The sequence below is a fragment of the Caretta caretta genome, chromosome 2, assembly GCF_965140235.1.
Source record: "Caretta caretta isolate rCarCar2 chromosome 2, rCarCar1.hap1, whole genome shotgun sequence".
Taxonomy (NCBI): domain Eukaryota; kingdom Metazoa; phylum Chordata; order Testudines; family Cheloniidae; genus Caretta; species Caretta caretta.
Window position 1 is genome coordinate 68,755,150 of NC_134207.1, and position 18,947 is coordinate 68,774,096.

The 18,947-nt window shown below is 45.9% G+C and overlaps 1 protein-coding gene and 1 long non-coding RNA gene across 11 annotated transcripts in view; one reads left to right on the top strand and one right to left on the bottom strand.

Moving 5' to 3' along the window:
- Nucleotides 1–11,692, bottom strand: part of TGS1 (trimethylguanosine synthase 1) — a 50,336-nt gene extending 38,644 nt beyond the window's left edge. For 4 of the 8 annotated variants that reach the window (XM_075125210.1, XM_075125212.1, XM_048840700.2 and 1 more), the window contains exons 1-5: nucleotides 11,426–11,560; nucleotides 7,630–7,706; nucleotides 5,721–5,824; nucleotides 3,438–3,502; nucleotides 1,312–1,490 (exon numbers count right to left, since the gene is read on the bottom strand). In XM_075125210.1, the coding sequence (XP_074981311.1) occupies nucleotides 1,312–1,490; nucleotides 3,438–3,502; nucleotides 5,721–5,824; nucleotides 7,630–7,706; nucleotides 11,426–11,474 (474 nt within the window). In that variant the 5' untranslated portion in view covers nucleotides 11,475–11,560. Of the gene's footprint in view, nucleotides 1–1,311; nucleotides 1,491–2,888; nucleotides 3,090–3,437; nucleotides 3,503–5,720; nucleotides 5,825–7,629; nucleotides 7,707–11,425 lie in introns of those variants that run through there. The other 4 variants (XM_075125214.1, XM_075125215.1, XM_075125213.1 and 1 more) reach the window with 4 other exon arrangements.
- LOC125632464 (uncharacterized) lies at nucleotides 11,496–17,683 on the top strand. 3 transcript variants are annotated; one of them, XR_007355319.2, is made up of 8 exons: nucleotides 11,496–11,581; nucleotides 14,711–14,778; nucleotides 15,003–15,075; nucleotides 16,013–16,121; nucleotides 16,615–16,704; nucleotides 16,943–16,992; nucleotides 17,107–17,177; nucleotides 17,392–17,683. It is a non-coding gene; the product is annotated as an uncharacterized LOC125632464 (long non-coding RNA). The 3 variants fall into 3 exon arrangements; XR_007355318.2 differs by lacking the exon at nucleotides 11,496–11,581 and adding an exon at nucleotides 13,910–14,178; XR_007355320.2 differs by lacking the exons at nucleotides 11,496–11,581; nucleotides 15,003–15,075 and adding an exon at nucleotides 13,909–14,178.
- The last annotated feature ends 1,264 nt before the right edge of the window (nucleotides 17,684–18,947 follow it).

An 18,947-nucleotide genomic window follows, 5' to 3' on the forward strand; every position in this document is an offset into this window, starting at 1 on the left:
GCCCGTGACTTGTCCATTACTATTAAAAATATCCATGACAAAATCGTAGTCTTACTCATGAGATTACTGGTAGAAGATACTAAGGGAGCTTTTGGAGGAGAGCAGGGGAAGAAATGAACTCCTGCCACAGCATATAACCCTTTCATATGCTGCCCAAAACACAAGGTAAACTTGACAAAGCTATGGTGAAGGAGAAGAGACAGGGAAACAACTAACAGGAGGCAAAAGGTAATAAGATGGCCAACTTGGTGCAGGAATGCTTGTTTACATAAGCCGTGAATTTGGCCTGTAGTCATTTTTAAAAGCCATCAACAGAGATCAAGAAATTGTTTCACTAGTGCCGACCGTGGATGTTTGGCTAAATCCATGAAACTATTAATTTGGCAGTAAAATGGGAAGAGAATAATCCTCTTTTACATTGAGTACAACTTACCAGGGCCAACAGCTACACAAAAAATTATCCTACACAGAAGTACACGCCCAAAATTATTTCTGAATCACAGTCAGCTTCACTCAGCTTTGTACTGCTGAGGAAAGGAGCTTCAAAGTTCATTTGCATCAATGGCTGAGACTTTCAAAAGAACAAGCAGTGTTCAAATTGTTAAATTGGAAACCCATTTTCAGTTGCTGTCAAAGTTCAGCTAGAACTGAAATGCTGTGATCCAAGTTTTGCAAACTTGCTCATTTTTTCTTAATGCCTGCTGGATAAAAGATGTCCAGAGTTACCTAATGGACTTGTTATATATACACACAAGTATCTTTGGAAGTACCTATATTTTAGAACCAAACTTTTCTATTATGGATCTGAAAAAAGTCAAACATGAGAGTTACTGAAACTCAAACCTGCTCTTCAGATTGTGTATGGCCACTTCAGAGGCAAAAGCTGAACCACTGAGAAGTTGGTTCCAGAGAACAAATACCCATCTTTCACTGAAGTTACTTCCTTCACAGCCCTCATACCATACTTTATTTTAACATGCACTTTATAAAGCACCACTCCTACCAGTGTTCTATAAATTAAAAGTAGTGTGTATTCATTTCCCATTCAATTCCTTTGTCCCACAGTTTGTGTACCACTGTTTTTAATATCGTGTTTTGATCAGTTTATTCACAAATTTGTTCATTCAAGAAATTAATCAGTTCCTAATCCTACAACTTGCTCTGTGGACCAGCTTCTTCACATGTGTGCAGAGACGTGCAGAGACATACAGACACACACGCACGCACACACACACAGCGTTCAATTTACTTTCTTAGCTCAGAGTCTGGAAATACAAAGATGCATAAAAAGCACAGTAAACTGGAGTTTACCACAAATTCCTTGTGAGCTGACAGTCCTCCAAACTGAAGTGGTAACCCCATACTCCTCATGAGTTCAGCCTCTGAGTCCAGTTCATCCTCTTCCAGGCCCAAAGAATGATTGTTGTTTGAGTTTTTTGTCACATTGGGATGATGACTCCCCTCCTTCTCTTCCTCTATTTGCTCCTCTCCTATAAACAAGCGATATTAATTCAAAATTTCATAAATTGGTTTCAATCCTACCCGGCTCTGCTCTGTATCTTTCTGATGCAGAATCAGGAGATCTGCACCTCAAGTTTCTTTCCCCAGCTACATTCTATAACAACATTTGAAAGCTGCTTAGTAGGTACAGCCCTCTCCATGTCTTGCTGTAGTTGATCACTGCAGCAAAACGAATTATCTCCAACTCATCTGAAGTGACTACATATCTGCAGGGTATGTAGGGTTTTTTGTTGATTTTTTTTTAAACACAGCAGCCAAGAAATACATACATGAATTCTGAACTTTTGAATGATGTAATTATTTCAATTAATTATAACAGAATAAGGGCCTCTGTTGCCCCTGAAATGAACTGCACTCAAAAAAAGCATGAATGGAGTGGGGACACAGAATTGTGGGTGCAATTCACTACAGGCATAATTCTTACAGTGCCTACAAAATGGAGACCCAGTTTGAAAATCAAGTCCCAGCTGTTTAAACATTTGTAAAACACATACTGCCTGATAGTATCTGGCCAAAAATCTAAAAGCAAGGGAGAGAGTACAGAAAGTAAATGCTTCACAGGACTTTTTTTGGCATATCATTAAACCAGTGGATCCCAAACTTGTTCCGCCGCTTGTGCAGGGAAAGCCCCTGCTGGGCCGGGCTGCTTTATTTACCTGCCGCGTCCGCAGGATTCGGCCGATCGTGGCTCCCACTGGCTGCGGTTTGCTGCTCCAGGCCAACGGGAGCTGTTGGAAGCGGCGCGGGCCGAGGGACGTACTGGCTGCCGCTTCCAGCAGCTCCCATTGGCCTGGAGCAGCGAACCGCAGCCAGTGGGAGCCGCGATCGGCCGAATCCTGCGGACGCGGCAGGTAAACAAAGCAGCCCGGCCCAGCAGGGGCTTTCCCTGCACAAGTGGCAGAACAAGTTTGGGAACCACTGCATTAAACCATGGGAGATGGTCAGTAACTTTACAAAATGTACCATAAATGGGTTAACAAAGATCATGCAATTTTACAAAACACGGTGTGCCAAGAATGTCACTAAATCACCTCAAAAAGGATATAGCCAGCTATCAATTCACCATTTGCTCTTCTCTCAGTCTTTACATTTAAAAAAATTGACATAATTACAAATATGTTTAGAGCTACAAAAATAATTGCCAAAGTAGGCACTGCATATTAATGAGGCTGGCTAAATGCAGACATGTGTAATCCTGTAGCAAAAATTGATTCTTAAGCATTTAAAAAAAATCAGTTTCTTAGCCCAGAGTATATTTATTATGCAGATAACAAGGATCATCTTCAAGTTCATCTACTAAAATGTGCTCTCTCTCCTTTCACCTCTATGCTTTGGTTGGTGACTGACCCCAGAACTCATCCATATACCTAAAAGAAATACGACTGCCTCCACTTCTGACCCCAGCACTCTGACAACTCCAGGTTCTTTCAATCTCCACTTTGTTGCTCTTTCTCAATGTGTGTGGAAAGTTTCGCCTCCTCTCTAGGCAGAGCTTTTCCTTTACAAAATATTTAGTATTTAGGCCAGGTAGGAGTGACAGGATAGTAAGGAGGCAATCACATGTCAAGGGAATCATGTTCATGTAGGCATCTTGATGGGGAGTGCTAAGGATGGTAGCCAATCAGAGCAGAGGAAGTAACAGTTGCCAGAACACAATGTACATTTAAGGAATAATTATGTTATCCTTAGGCTGGAAAGGTCCTCTTTAGCAAAAGCACTAAGAAATGGATGAGAAATTAGTATGATTATGGGTTAGTAACTATACAGCATTACCGCACCCTGAATAACTAATGTAATCACGTCTACATAATTACACATATTACCACAAAGCACATATTTACTACATAATTAGTAATTATTTTAGCCACTTGAACTAAAATCAACCCTGATGTCTTTAATTATCAAGCATACTTTACCTGTACTGTCATAGTCTTCTTTACCATAAAACCCCTTTAGTCCTAATTTGTATAATTTTCGATCCCTATAAAACAAATGAAAAAAACCCCAAACATTAAAACACATCATCATTATCAAGGTCATAAAAAAAACCAGAAAAACACAACAACCATGAAAAGGCAACACCACTGACGAATCACAGAATAAATCAGCAAGAACAAGATGGACAGAAAATGCAGCTGCTAAGAAGCTATAAAGACTGACTGAGAAATAAGGGCCTCCTCCACCTACTAGATAGAGGGAAAACCAAATGCCCCAATCCTGCAATCAACTGTTCATGGGGTGCCCCTTGCAAGATCAGTGGTCATTTATGGCAGTATCAGGGCCCAAGTGCTCAGATTTCTTCTGAGAGGGTGCTGAGTGGAATATGCCTTGTCACCCCCAATGCCGCTGCTAACACAATTCCAAGCTCATTGCTAGCATCATCCTGCCTTGCTTGCATTTCACAGTAGGCTTGGCAAGATGGTCAACTGAGCAGTCACTTGGCCGCCTATTATTTGACCAGTCAAATATTGTCAGATCTTCCAGCACAAAAGCCCTGATGTAGGTGGCAGACTACGCTTTTGATTGCATGACGGTGCTGTTAGCAAGCTGACATAAATGTCTTGATTAGGGCTGTTGATTAATCGCAGTTAACTCACTCAATTAACTCAAAAAAATCAATCAAAATTAATCACAGTTTTAATTGCACTGTTAAACAATAAAATACCAATTGAAATGTATTAAATATTTTGGATGTTTTTCTACATTTCATATATATTGTATTCTGCCTTGTAACTGAAATCAAAGTGTATATTATTTTTGCTTACAAATATTTGCACTGTAAAAATGATAAAAGAAATAGTATTTTTCAATTCACCTCAGACAAGTACTGCAATAATGCAATCTCTTTGTCGTAAAAGTGAACTTACAAATGTTACTTACATATCTGCACTCAAAAACAAAACAATGTAAAACTTCAAAGCCTACAAGTCCACTCAGTCCTACTTTTTGTTCAGCCAATCATTAAGACAAAACAAGTTTGTTCACATTTACAGAAGATAATGCTGCCCTCTTCTTGTTTACAATATCACCAGAAAATGAGAACAGGTGCTCTCATGCCACTGTTGTAGCCGAAGTCACAAGATATTTGCGTGCCAGATGCGCTAAAGATTCACATGTCCCTTTATGCTTCAACCACCATTCCAGAAGACATGTGTCCATGCTGATGACGGGTTCTGCTCAACAGCAGTGCAAAGCAGTGCAGACTGACGCATGTTCATTTTCATTATCTGAGTCAGATGCCACCGGCAGGTGGTTGGTTTTCTTTTTTGGTGGTTTGGGTTCTCTAGTTTCCGCATGGGAGTGTTGCTCTTTTAAGACATCTGAAAGCAAGCTCCACACCTTGTCCCACACAGATTTTGGAAGGCACTTCAGATTCTTAAACCGTGGGTTGAATGCCGTAGCTATCTTTAGAAATCTCACGTTAGTACTTTCTTTGCATTTTGTGAACTCTGCAGTGAAAGTGTTCTTAAAATCAACATGTGCTGGGTCATCTTCAGAGACTGCTATAAAAAGGGAAATATATGGCAGAATGCGGGTAAAACAGAGCAGGAGACATACAATTCTCCCCCAGGGCATTCAGTCAGAAACTGAATTAACGCTTTTTTTTTTTTAATGAGCATCATCAGCATGGAAGCATGTCCTCTGGAATGGTGGCCGAAGCATGAAGGGGATATGAATGTTTAGCATCTCTGGCACGTAAATACCTTGCAATGCTGGCTACAAAAACACCATGCAAATGCCTGTTCTCACTTTCAGGTAACATTGTAAACAAGAAGCGGGTAGCATTACTGCCTGTAAATGTAAACAAACTTGTTTGAGCGATTCGCTGAACAAGAAGTAGAACTGGACTTGCCGGCTCTAAATTTTTACACTGTTTTATTTTTGAATGCAAGTTTTTTTGTACACAATTTGACATTCAAAACTTTCATGATAAAGAGATTGCACTTCAGTACTCATATTAGGTGAACTGAAAAATACTATTTCTTTTGTTTTTTACAGTGCAAATACTTGTAATCAGAAATAAATATTAAGTGAGCGCTATACACTTAGTATTCTGTGTTGTAATTGAAATCACCATATTTGAAAATGTAGAAAACATTCAAAAATATTTAAATGATATTCTATGATTGTTTAACAGTGCGATTAATCGCGTGATTAATTTTTTTAATCGCTTGACAGCCTTAGTCTTGATCACTCACTTGGTTAAGGCCACTGTAGCGAGGAGGTGTGGCCCCCCCCTCAGAGGCAGACATGGAAGGAGCACCGCAAGCCGCCTGGTGGGCTGAATCAGGAGGGCCATGACCTGCAAGCCAGACACAGAGGGGCAGGACAGGAAGGGGAAATGTAAAAGGCCAGCCCTACAGCTCAGTTAGGAGGGAGCTGCTGGAGGAGACGGATATTTCTTCCCCACTGCTGGCATGGAGCACCAAGCAGAACCGCTGCTGCTGCTCCAGGGACCTGCAACGTTCTTGATGTGGAGGAACTGCTACGGCTAACCCTGGCAGTGTATGCCGGGGAGACTGAGAACGACCCCTGGACACAGGTATGCCAGATGGGGAAGAGAAGGATGCAATGGAGGGGAACTAGGCAGTAGCCTGGTGGAGAGTGAGCCTCAGATCAGGTCAGTGTGTCATAGGCGGATCCCTGCTGACCCAGTGGCGGACTGCTCCACCATTGACAGGGCCCTGGATTGGGACACAGTGGAGTTGGGCAAGCCCATGTCCCTCCTACCATCCTACCACTGGGGTGGCAGTACTCCCCCTCTGTAGGCCAGGAGGCCTGTGCTCCCCAGCTCACCCCGTACCTGAGCCCCCAGAGACTGCATGTGACACTCACCCTGTACATGAGCCCCTACACTGGGCTGGTACTACAGATCTGCCTGATTGCAGGCCAGAGCCTTGGGTGGTTGCTGCCCCACCCTGCTTAATGGCTGGGCGAAGAGACTGTTGCCGCTCTGCCTGGTTACAGGCTAGAGCCCAGACTATTTATGACCCCACTCCATTTGAAGGACAGGACCCTTGAGAACTGCTACTTCCCCCCTTTTTTCCTGTGCTCGGAGAAGGCTCTAATTGACCTAAACTGCGAGGAGGCACGCCCCACCTCCCCCTGCCATATGTGGATGCCGAGGGACAGCCACGCCAGCTTACAGCTATCTGTTGCTGAAAAAGGTAAACTGGGGGAAAGCTGAGCTTGATTGGCTGGAATCTTAATGAACATTGTACATATGGATATCTTTATTTGTACACAACGCCATCAATGTACGTGGCATTTCAGACAGCACATTAAACAAGTTAAGACTCTGGATCTTCCCTGAAAAGCTTATGATTTAAACTGACCAGACAAATATACAGAAGTTAACTTAGAAGGGAGTAGGGAAGGAAGAAGCACGTTCATAGTCATTAAACCTCGTCTTCCAACACACAGAAAAGATGCGCAGCCATTAAGCCTCTCCCTTAACTAAAGTATCACAGCTATTAAGCCCCCCCAGAACACTTTCCCCACCCACACCAAACGCCCATGTAAATAACCCCCCATTTCTCCCCTCAACAAAAATCCCTTTCATAAGCCCTCCCACACAAATCTTGCTGAGAATATAAAACGCTTTATGCTAATGAGGAGTGTTGACACCACATCTCTGCAGAGGCCCCTCCCTTCCTGAAATCCTGCTCTATTCCTCCAACTGCTGCTTATGAGTCCCTTATGTTTGCTGCGGGGAGGAGAGGCCATCTGCTCTCCATGGGATCTGGGAATCTGTAAAGGTCCTAGGAGGGAGAGGGCAGCATGCCCAAAAACATTTCGATTGTCTGGAATCTTCTAGAACAGTAGGAGTTAGAAATAGATTTCAATCTAAGCATAGCCATTCAGTTCTAAGAGATACCTGATAATCTATTATGCAGAGTCAGGGGAAGCCAAAATCATTTACAGGGACATTTTATTTTAATAGACATGAACATGCAACAACTGTCAAGGTTACGTGCAATCTCTGGTTTTCTGAGTATGTGACACATGTAGGTAGAATGGGGAAACATTTGTTGAATTCTTGTGGTATATGTCTAGCTGCTGTCAAAGATAGATTATTGCAGTCAAGCAAAAAAAAGGAAAACTGGCCTGCATCAAAATTTGGTTTTCTTCTGTGCATTCTCCTTCTGCTTTGTCTCCGGCAGCACCATCATTAAGCATGGAATCTTTTGATGAAGACAGTGATATAAGTGACAATGAAAGTGAATCTAATTTCATTTCAACTTCTAATAAGAATTTTGCTACATCATCTGCTTCAGCATCAAAAACTTCTACTCCTGGAAAGTCTTCCAATGTTCATCAAACTGGTATCAAGAGATTTTTGGATAGAATGTCCCAGGACCAGAAAAATAAATTTCACTGTATGTTTGTTGGATGTCCATATGAAATGGCATAAATATAAAGATCCTTATATACTAGAATTTTTTCATAAATAGTGTCCAATTTACAAAGTACCTATTAGGAAGCAGCGTGCAGGCAGTCTTCTGAATGTCAAAGAGAATCATGTGAGGAAGAGAGAGTTGGTTTTATAGCAAAAGCTCCTCACAGGTCTCTAGCGTCTGGAGCAATATTTGTAATGAGGATGTCATCACCTTCATGATAACAACTCCACAAGTGTTTACTCATTCCAGTAAACAACTGAGCATCACCCCACACAGCCCAATATATTGCTAACCAGTTTAAAAATATAATCAATAAATTGAATCCATGGAAGGTTATTTTGGTTGTGACCTACAACAGAGTAACATGAAAGCTGCTTGGACTTTTAGTTGATAAATGACAATACAAACATTCTATGTTACTGATGTACTGCCTATAAGATGACAGGTTTCAGAGTAGCAGCTGTTTGTCCGTATTCGCAAAAAGAAAAGGAGTACTTGTGGCACCTTAGAGACGAACAAATTTATTTGAGCATAAGCTTTCGTGAGTTACAGCTCACTTCATCAGATGCATTCAGTGGAAAATACAGTGGGGAGATTTTATATACACAGAGAACATGAAACAATGGGTGTTACCATACACACTGTAACAAGAGTGGTCAGGTAAGGTGAGCTATTACCAGCGGGGGGGGGGGGGGAAGAGACACACCTTTTGTAGTGATAATCAAGGTGGGCCATTTCCAGCAGTTGACAAGAACGTGTGATGAACGGGGGGGGGGGGGGGGAGGGTTGGGGGGAGGGGAAATAGTTTTACTTTGTGTAATGACACATCCATTCACAGTCTTTATTCAAGCCTAAGTTAATTGTATCCAGTTTGCAAATTAATTCCAATTCAGCAGTCTCTGAATACGGAAAATAGTGCTATGTTGTCTGATGCCAAGAATGAGTTCCTTAAGAACATATCTGGGAAAACACAGTCCACTTACAAAAGCTGAAGGGAAAAAAAAACCACAGAAAAATCAAGTGATCATTCCCACAGATAATGCTGCCTAGCTTTTTGACCTTTGCTTCCAGGGCCAAGACCTTACTGATGATTACTTTGTTTCAACTGGTGACCTCATAGTGGCTTCTGCAAATTGTAAAGGATAGTCAAATGTACAGGTAAGAAAGTATAAAGCAAAAGGTAGCCCATTCAGTCATAAAATAACATGGAGTGTAGTTTCAGCAGTAGAATCAAATCTCCTTCATTGTGGTGGAAAGGGCTGTGTCCTCCTTGCACTATAGCTATAATGGCAGATTTTCTTAACACATACATATATTACTGCATTTGCAAAACAAAACTGGTCCATTTGGGGAACCATCCATTCAAAACCCAAAAACTGAAGACATCCTCTTTCTGGGAAGCTGGTGACAACATATCACAATGTAAGATTGGAGAATAAAATGTAGATGAAAAGTTGACTCAATATTCATCAGATAAAGAACAAGAAGGAGATACCGATGAATGCAATGATGAGGACAAAGATATAGACGAAGCCGCTGAAGTTGACAAAGAAAATGAAGATTAAAAAAAGATGCTTGAAGAGTTGACCAGCTGCCTACCTAGCATACATGCATTTAAAAATGACTTTTTTCTTTTATAGTTGCTAGGTGTTTGTTTTATTACTGCTTAAATTTTATTTTTCTTTGACACTGCTCAGTCTTGAATAATATTCTCATTTGTATGCCACCTAACATGACTAAAATGCGAATAATAATTATTCTTTCATTTGTAAAGAAATGATTTTCTTTTTGGAGATTTTTCTGAGTTAAAATAACACAGTTAAATAAAAAAAAAAGAGTACTAGTGGCACCTTAGAGACGCACCAATTTATTTGAGCATAAGCTTTCGTGAGCTACAGCTCACTTCATCGGATGCATGCCACTAGTACTCCTTTTCTTTTTACGAATACAGACTAACACGGCTGCTACTCTGAAACAGTTAAATAACTTGCAGTTTGTAGAAAGGCTGAGCCTATTGGAGAACAAAAAGACTTGGCCCTGGTCTACATTACAGAGTTTACGTTGACCTAAGTGTATACACTAAAATATAGCTCCCACTGATGTAACTTGCCCATCACACCAACTTAATAACTTAAGCATAGTGCTGAAGTCTATGTAGTTAGATTGACGCAGTGTCAGCGTAGACACTACTTTGCTTAAATTGACTGTTGTGGCCTTTCAGAAGCCATCCCACAATGCCCTACATTGACAGTTAAATTGGTAACCGCTCCTAGTGAGGACATGCACCACCAACACAAGGAGCATAGTGTGGACATGCAAAAACAATGTAATTACTGTGGTAGTTGTACATCAATGTAACATAGGTCAACTTAATTTTGTAGACTTGATTTTGCTCTTTTTGTTACTGTTGTTATAGGATAGGAATTTAACATATTTTATCATTTTTGACACACTGAAAATACTGGACCACTGTTTGGCCAGTCCACTGACCAATTATTTTTGGACGGGTCCAATGCCCAGCCCTGCTTTGGAGCACACAGGTACCTCCCCTGCTGACCTGACATTTCTCGTAACCCCACTAGAGAGGTGAAGCCCTGATCCCCCCGGTGCACAGGGAGAGACCCACCCCATGGAAAAAGAAAAAGAGTACTTGTGGCACCTTAGAGACTAACCAATTTATTTGAGCATGAGCTTTCGTGAGCTACAGCTCACTTCATCGGATGCATACCGTGGAAACTGCAGCAGACTTTATATATACACAGAGAATATGAAACAATACCTCCTCCCACCCCACTGTCCTGCTGGTAATAGCTTATCTAAAGTGATCATCAGGTGGGCCATTTCCAGCACAAATCCAGGTTTTCTCACCCTCCACCCCCCCACACAAATTCACTCTCCTGCTGGTGATAGCCCATCCAAAGTGACAACTCTTTACACAATGTGCATGATAATCAAGTCGGGCTATTTCCTGCACAAATCCAGGTTCTCACATCCCCCCCACCCCCATACACACACAAACTCACTCTCCTGCTGGTAATAGCTCATCCAAACTGACCACTCTCCAAGTTGGAGAGTGGTCAGTTTGGATGAGCTATTACCAGCAGGAGAGTGAATTTGTGTGGGGGGGTGGAGGGTGAGAAAACCTGGATTTGTGCTGGAAATGGCCCACCTGATGATCACTTTAGATAAGCTATTACCAGCAGGACAGTGGGGTGGGAGGAGGTATTGTTTCATATTCTCTGTGTATATATAAAGTCTGCTGCAGTTTCCACAGTATGCATCCGATGAAGTGAGCTGTAGCTCACGAAAGCTCATGCTCAAATAAATTGGTTAGTCTCTAAGGTGCCACAAGTACTCCTTTTCTTTTTGCGAATACAGACTAACACGGCTGTTACTCTGGACCCCATGGAAAGAGACAGCCCCTGCATTAGCGCTAACCTCCAGGCCAGCGCCCCTAGGCCCGCCCCAGGGAGCTGAGGTCCGGGGGAGGGGCCCGTACTCACTCCACAAAGGCCCGGGAACAGAGGCACAGGATGCTGCCAGCTCCCTCATCCGCCTGCAGCAGCAGCTCCGCCACGAGGCGGCTCCGCGGCTCGTAGGGCATCCCGCCCGCCGCCAACGGGAAAGGCGGGGCGCAGCGGAGGGGCACGCGCTGCTGTGCGAGTCTCGCGGCGGCCGCGGCTCAGCCCGCGCTTGAAGCAGGGGCGCGGCGGGCGCAATGGCCTCGCGTTCCTTCCGCCGGAAGCGGCCTCGACGGGGTTGGGGTGTCGCACCCAATGGGGTCCGGGCGGAGTCGCAGGAGCGTGGTTCCGGACTCAGGGCCGAAGGGGGGGGGGATGAGAGCCCGGGCGGGCCGGCCGGCCTGCAGCTCACCCTGCACCGCGCACAAACAGCTCCCTCTCCCCGTTCCCGAACTGAGCATGCCCAGTAACCGTCGCGGTTGCCGCTGCCCTCGCTTCTCCTGGCGATTGGCTGCCTCCCCTTTGGAGGGGTTGAAAAGGATTAAGGGGGGCAAATCGCGGCGGGGGGGGGGGTCAGGATTCGGGCAGGGGGCAAAAAATTTATTGGCGGGGATCAAGCTACTGTAGGTAGCGGCAGCAGAGGGGCTGAAGGGGGAAAATCGGGGGTGGGAGCCGGAGTTAAGCCCGGGGGGGGAGGCTGCCAGACCCTGGGGGGGGACAAACCCCCCTTTAGGGAGGGGGGGACAGTGACCCCATGGTATGAGCCACCTGCTGTGCTCGCAAGGCGGGGGGGGGGGGGCAGAGGCTTTTTTCGCTCTGCCCCCAGGACGCTGCACGTCAGCCCCGGCGCAGAGGGCGGGTTCCCGGGGCCGGGCTCCTAAAGGCCCGGGCCGCCCAATCCCGAGACCGTCTCTGTTCAGGCGCCGCAGCCCCTCGCTTGTATCGTGCCCCGGGGCTGCGTGTCTGCTCCGGCCGGGAGGCGGACTCCGGTGCAATCGCCTGCAGACGCGCCCGCCCTCAGACCCTGCCCCTCGCCTCCTGAATATGCAAAGGAGTCTTCTCTCAGTGCCTGTGTCTGTATGAAATCACTGCAGCTCCTTTCTCTTATATAACGTGCTGAGTTGCTAACTCCCTCCCAGAGCCCACATGTCTGCACCCCCTCCTGTACCCCACTCCCCTGCACCCCTCACTCAGACTCCCCATAGCCTGCAACCCTCCTGCACCCCAACTCCATCCCAGAGCCTGCACCCCAAAAAGGGCCGGATTAACCTTTTGTGGGCCCCCATGGGGGCAACGGGCACATGGGGCGGGGGGGGCAGAGTCCTCAGAGCGAGGGGCTGGCCGGGGGCATGGGAGATGGGTCATGGCACGGCAGGGACAGCCCCACTCCACCCAGCCCAGTACAAGGGCACTGCTTACAAACCGGGAGCTGCCAGACACACACTGGCCAGCCCGGCCCTGGGCTGCCATCATGCTGCTTCTTCTTGGGGGCGGGCCCATGCTGCACCATGCTGCCCCCCTGCCCAGCACCCCTCTGACTCAGTGCCACACCACTGGGAAGGGGCCCCCCTACGCCCAGTGCCACACCACCCAGAGACCCCCACAAACCCCCATGCCCAGCACAGTCCCCCCCCCGGAACTCCCCCACAGCTCCTCTCACTGCCCAGTTCCCCCCTAGCCGAACACCCCCCACAGCCCTCCAACAACTGCACAGCACCCTGCACCTCCCTGCCCAGAGCCCCCCCCACAGATCCCCTCACTGCCCAGTGCCCCCCACCACCACAACTGTACAGTGTCCTGCGCTGACCCCCCAAACTTCCCAGCACCCTGACACAGATCTTCCCCACTGCACAGCCCCTCAACACACACAGATCTCCCCACTGCCCAGCACCCCCCCAGACCCATTAAAGACCTACTCTCCCACACCCTGACCCCCTGCCACAATAGCCGGCCCTGATGGGAGGTGACTGTATCTGCCAGGCTGAGCCGGCAGCGCAGCCAGAGCTGGTCCCGGGGCAGGATAACTCCGGCCCCTTGGGAGTGGTGCAATCAGCCAAGCTGGAGCAGGAACAGAGCCTGCCCGGGCCAGGCTCCCTCAGGACCCACATGCCTGGCAGGACCCACCCAGCTGAGCCCCCCACACTGTCCCCTGTCACTGGCTGAGGCTGGCCCAGCCTCTGCACCAGTCCCAGGTGGCTCTTCCCCTGGGGAGGCAGGTGGGGCCCCACAGGTCCCAGGAAGCGGAGACAGCTCAGAGCTGGAGCAGTGCTGGGGAGCGGGGCAGATCCCTGGGACATGACTCCCGAGATCCCACCGAGCCCACCCACACCCATTGGCCCCGTGGCCAGCAGCCCTGCTGAGATAGCTGAACCAGCGGGCAGCTCTCCTCGCGCCCCCTCCGCCCCAGCTCACCTCTGCTCCGCCTCCTTGGGCCTGAGCGCGAAGCCGCCGCCTGCTTCTCAACCCTCCCCAGCTTCCCACGTGAACAGCTGATTTGCGGGAAGCTGTGGGGGGAGGGGGCGGAGAAGCAGAGCGGGGTGGCGCGTTCAGGGGTGGAGGCGGAGCGGAGATGAGCTTGGGCCGGGTGTGGGGAGCTGCCGGTGGGGGCTCTGCATCCGCCAAATTTTCCCTGTGGGGGCTCCAGCCCTGGAGCACCCACGGAGCTGGTGCCTAAGGCGCCACTTTTGATGTGATCAGTGGGGGGAGCAGCCGCTCCCCCTGCTCTCCCCCAGCTACGCTACCCCACCCCTAGGAGCCAGAGGGACCTGCCGGATGCTTCCCGGGAGCCACCCCAGGTAAGCACCGCCGGGACTACCCACCTCGCCCCCCAGCAGGTCCCTCTGGCTCTTAGGGGCGGGGTGGGGTGGGCACCCGCTACGGTGGCCCACGAGACCCTCCTGCCCTGTTCTGGGGGCAGTCAGGGGATGGGGGTGGATGGGGCAGGAGTCCTGGGGAGGGGGGCGTCAAGGAACACGGGGGGTTGGATGGGGCAGGAGTCCCAGGGGGCGGGGCCGGGCAGGAGTCCTGGGGGGCGGGGATGGGCCACGACCCCCTCATGGGGTGAGGAGGGAACCGGTTGTTAAGATTTTGAAAGCTCATCACTGAATGGGTCCATTAATTAAACACAAGTATGCAAACAGCTTAGTCAGTTTTTACATTAAGTAAGACAGAGCACATTGATACAAATCATTTTATTTTTACAGGACTCTCTTACGTATCTGATTTGTAACACTAAGGATCCCTTGCATGTCTGTCTATATTAAACTCATTATGTTCGTGATGTGCCAGCATTATTAATGCATAAATAACTTTGTTGACTGTCAACAGGTACAAGCCATCTCATCAGTAGTTTCCACTGTCATTCTCTCAGCAGAGCTCCACAAATGAAAGTGAAGGTAAATGCTAACACTCTTTCATACATAGCATGAGCAAAACACAATTTCATTCAGTGAGTTAAACATAGTGTGAAACAGCAAATACAATGCTATGTTTGATGTGGAGGAGTACTCTAATAGTAATACATGTAATGAAATTGGGAATTTCAGTATAATGTACATTTCATGGTTTGCTTCACTGGAAACTATAATTGCATTTCTAATTTCTTTTTAAATAAATACAGAGTGAATTACTTCAAAATGATATATTATTGCTTCCTTACCACACACCATACACCAGGTCATTGGGTTCTTGCGGTAAGATGTTTTGTATTGTACTTTGGATTATGGGCAATAAATGTGGTATTAAATACGCTATTTGTAACATTTATAGCTAGCAGTGATATAATTTCCCATGTTGCGGGTTTTCAGTGAGTTTAATGCATGCAAAGGAAAGTGGAATGTGAACGATAAAAATAAAATGCTACTGTCAAGTTACGTTGTTAATGTAACTTGGAAGAATACATTCTGTATTGAACTGATGAATGATTTCACAATATGCTTTCCTCATGTGTGTTACTGGGACATTACAAACGAGAATATGTTAATTGCATAATAATTTTTGATAAATCAGTATAAAATTTTTGAAAGAATCACACTACCAATGTAATTGGTGAATGTATTTACACTTACAGATAGCCTTGATGAAAAAAAGGAATTGTTAATAATTGACCCCTTGTGTAATGAGATGAGATATGAAAGAACATGCCTGAGGAATTGGAGGTGTTTTATTAGATACTTACTTTTACAGTGGACATGAACTGTTCCGTTGAAAAATTTTTTAAAGGGAAGGTAACAATAGTGAGACGAATATCTTCCTGTTAGCTACAAATAAAAATTGAAACAGCATGTGCTTGTACTAAATATGCTTAGTAATGGACTTTGAGTGAACTTGTGCGATTTGACTCTGGGAAACGACTTCACAGAATGTGGACACGAAACAGTAGCATGTTGCCTGATTGAGAATGTGTTATTATCAACATGGGGCATGGCAAATCAGGTGATACGTTGTGTAAGAGTGAGACAATAATATGAAAGCAAGTGTGTATATATGTGAGCAATAAGTCATTTCAATCATTAATTAAAAAGAGATAGAACTGATTTGTACCTGTGTCCAGAAACCAGAGGGGGGAAAAAAAAAAGGAAAGAAAAGCTCATTTATGCACTCCGCTAATGTACTCTCTAAAAATTTCAGAAACTTCATCAAATGATTAACTAGAAAATCCTCATCTGATTGGAATAGTAAAATTGTTCAGCATCCCAGACAAAGTGATGGCCACAACTGCAGACCGCTCATCTTAAAGGTATTGAACACCAAATTGCCATTATCATTTGTTATGTATGTGTAATTATCCAGGGTGAAAGTAAATGCCAGAGATTACCAGTGGGCACTGCACCAGCATCCTTGCCAAGGTGTGTAGGGTGGGCTTGTGGCCCCCAGAAGGGATGGGGTCTCTGGCGGAAGGTGCGGTGCTGGGGGGCCAGATTCCACCAGACAGCCCTTCCTGACAGCTGCTGCTGCAGTGGCCAGGAGCACCAGGCCCTTGTAAATTGCCGGAACACAGAGCCCCTTTTGCTCCCCAGCTGTCAGCAGCCCTGCTAGTAGCATGCAACAGTGTTGCCAGACCCTATGGCAGGGCCGCTGATGTGGGGGGGGCGGGGAATGGGATAAAGGGGGCAGTGATGTTAAAGCATAAAGCACTGCCACAGCGGAAGTGTATTCTTACCGGTATGCTGGACCAGGCCACTCTCACCTATGGTAATTATGATGTTTATTCTAAATATCAGTGTTGTTAGTTTGCAGAAACGTATTTGCAGCACAAACAACACAAGAGGCTAATACTGCGTTTAGAAGACATATAGCAATTCTTCTAATGAAGGAGTCAGGTAATTACTTTCTACCATGTACTGTGGACTCATTAGGCAGATGTGAAGACAACAGGAAGAGTGGAATTATGTCACGTAGCAGACAGTTATCTTAATACCCCTAAAGTGGGATATCTCACAGGTTTGGTTCTGTAATGGTGACTATGAATCAATAATATCTTTAAGTACACAAAAATTTGAATGGGGTGAATGGTTGCTATTCATCGACCAGTTGAATGAAATTGGTATTTTTATATAGGTGCAGTAAAGTAAAAATTTGAGAAAATATGACTCCCAAAAAAGAAAAAGGTATGTTCAAACCAGTGACTGGATTAAAATATTGACATTAATAAATCAAGATTTGCATTTTCAGTGTTGGTCGTAATGTATTCATCATTTCATCGCGCTATATTTATTTTTCAGAAAGCGTGGAGGACTCCTGCATCTACCGCAGGCTTGTCAACTGTGAAAAGGAAAGTGAGGATTGCACGATGGTAAGAAGCATAGAATTGTATGAGAAATAAATGCCATAAACTGCCTAAGGATAATGATTCTTGTAAAAATTCCACATCAGTAAACATTTTTGTCATGCTGATAGGCATATGTTAGCTAATGCTGACATATGGAAGGAATAGCATGAGTGAATGCAAAGTATGTGTAACCTTATAACTTCTGTGATTTCATTTTCTCAATTGTTACGTATCAAAGGTCCAGTGTGATTCTTGCAAGAGGTGGGTACATATGCCCTGCATTCCAGAAGGAACCAATCAAGACTATCTGACTGATGAGAAGAAAGAGTACAACTGCAAAAAATGTGCATAGTTCCCTTCTTTACCAAAAAAACAACAACAAAACAAAACAAATAAAAACAACAAAACAACAACAACAACAAACCATTGTGTTTAAATGCCTCTTGTTCAAAACATAATGCAACCAAAATAAATGTGTTAATTTATATACCAGATTATAATAATAAATGTTTTTTATTTGAAAAAAAATATTCTTGGTATTTGTGTCTATGTGTATAATGCAAATTATAAAAGCAGCAAGGAGGAAGCAAATCGTGAGTGTTTTCGACCCATCCCTCCTGATTCGCAACCATCCCTGGCTCAGTGACAAATGCATGGGCAGCCAAGGCATTGGAAATAAGCAAGGAGGAAGCCAGTGAAAAAAATCAAAGGGACCACTCTGGAATCACCTTGGGCTCATGGGCATGCTCCGGACCCCCAAACCTTACCTCCCTTTTCACATACTCACACACAAAATGAAGCAGCACGCCTCAATCATCCAATAAATCAATTTGGCACATTAGCAAGGAGGAAGCAAATCGTGAGTGTTTTCAACCAAAAACCCCATCCCTCCTGATTTGGAACCTGGCCCAGGTGGTAGCAAGTCCCGAGAAGTAGCCAAGATGGTCACTTTTGCGTGGCAGAAACTGCACCTAGATGCAAAAGGAGAGGATTATTATTTGTGTCGTCACACCAGGGCTGCCACCTGCACTTGGGCTCCCTGGCTTCGGCTGGGAAAATGCCTGGCTGAGCCTTTTGTTACCAGCGCTTCCCGTGTTCAGTGAAGCGCAGGGTTCTCTGCTGGCCCTTGGGGCAGAGTCCATGTCCCGCCCCTTTCCCCCCCTGGGCACTAGGGGAGGAAGCTGGAGGCCTCCTTTCACTCCTCCAAAATGGTCCCCATGTGCTTCACAGCGCGTAGCTTTCCTGCCAGACTCGCTCCCGCGCAGTGCAGCATGGTAATTGCTACCAGATTTTTTGATAGGAACAAATTCTTCTATTACCCGAACAAGGTTGAGCATAGCTTCTCAAGTCCCTACAATAGTGATTTCCTCTCTTGAGATAAAGGGCATTGCTACACTTGCAGACGTAGAGCGCTTTGAGTTAAACCAGCCTTCAGAGAGCGCAGTAGGGAAAGTGCTGCAGTGTGTTCACGCTGACAGCTAGAAGCGCACTGGCATTGCCACATTAGCAGCTCTTGCAAAGGCCACAGAGAGCAGTGCATTGCGGTTGCTATCCCAGCATGCAAGTGACTGCAACGTGCTTTTCAAATGGGGGGGGGGGGGTTGAGTGTGACGGGGATGTGTTGTGTGTATGTGTGGGGGGGAGAGAGTGGGTTTTGGTGGGGGCTGAGAGCATGTCAGCATGCTGTCTTGTAAGTTCGGACAGCAGCAGGCCCCCTTCTCCCCCACCTCTCTCTCTCTCACACACAACATTCCACAGTAATGGTTGCTTTGTCTCTGAGCAGATAAGCAGCCG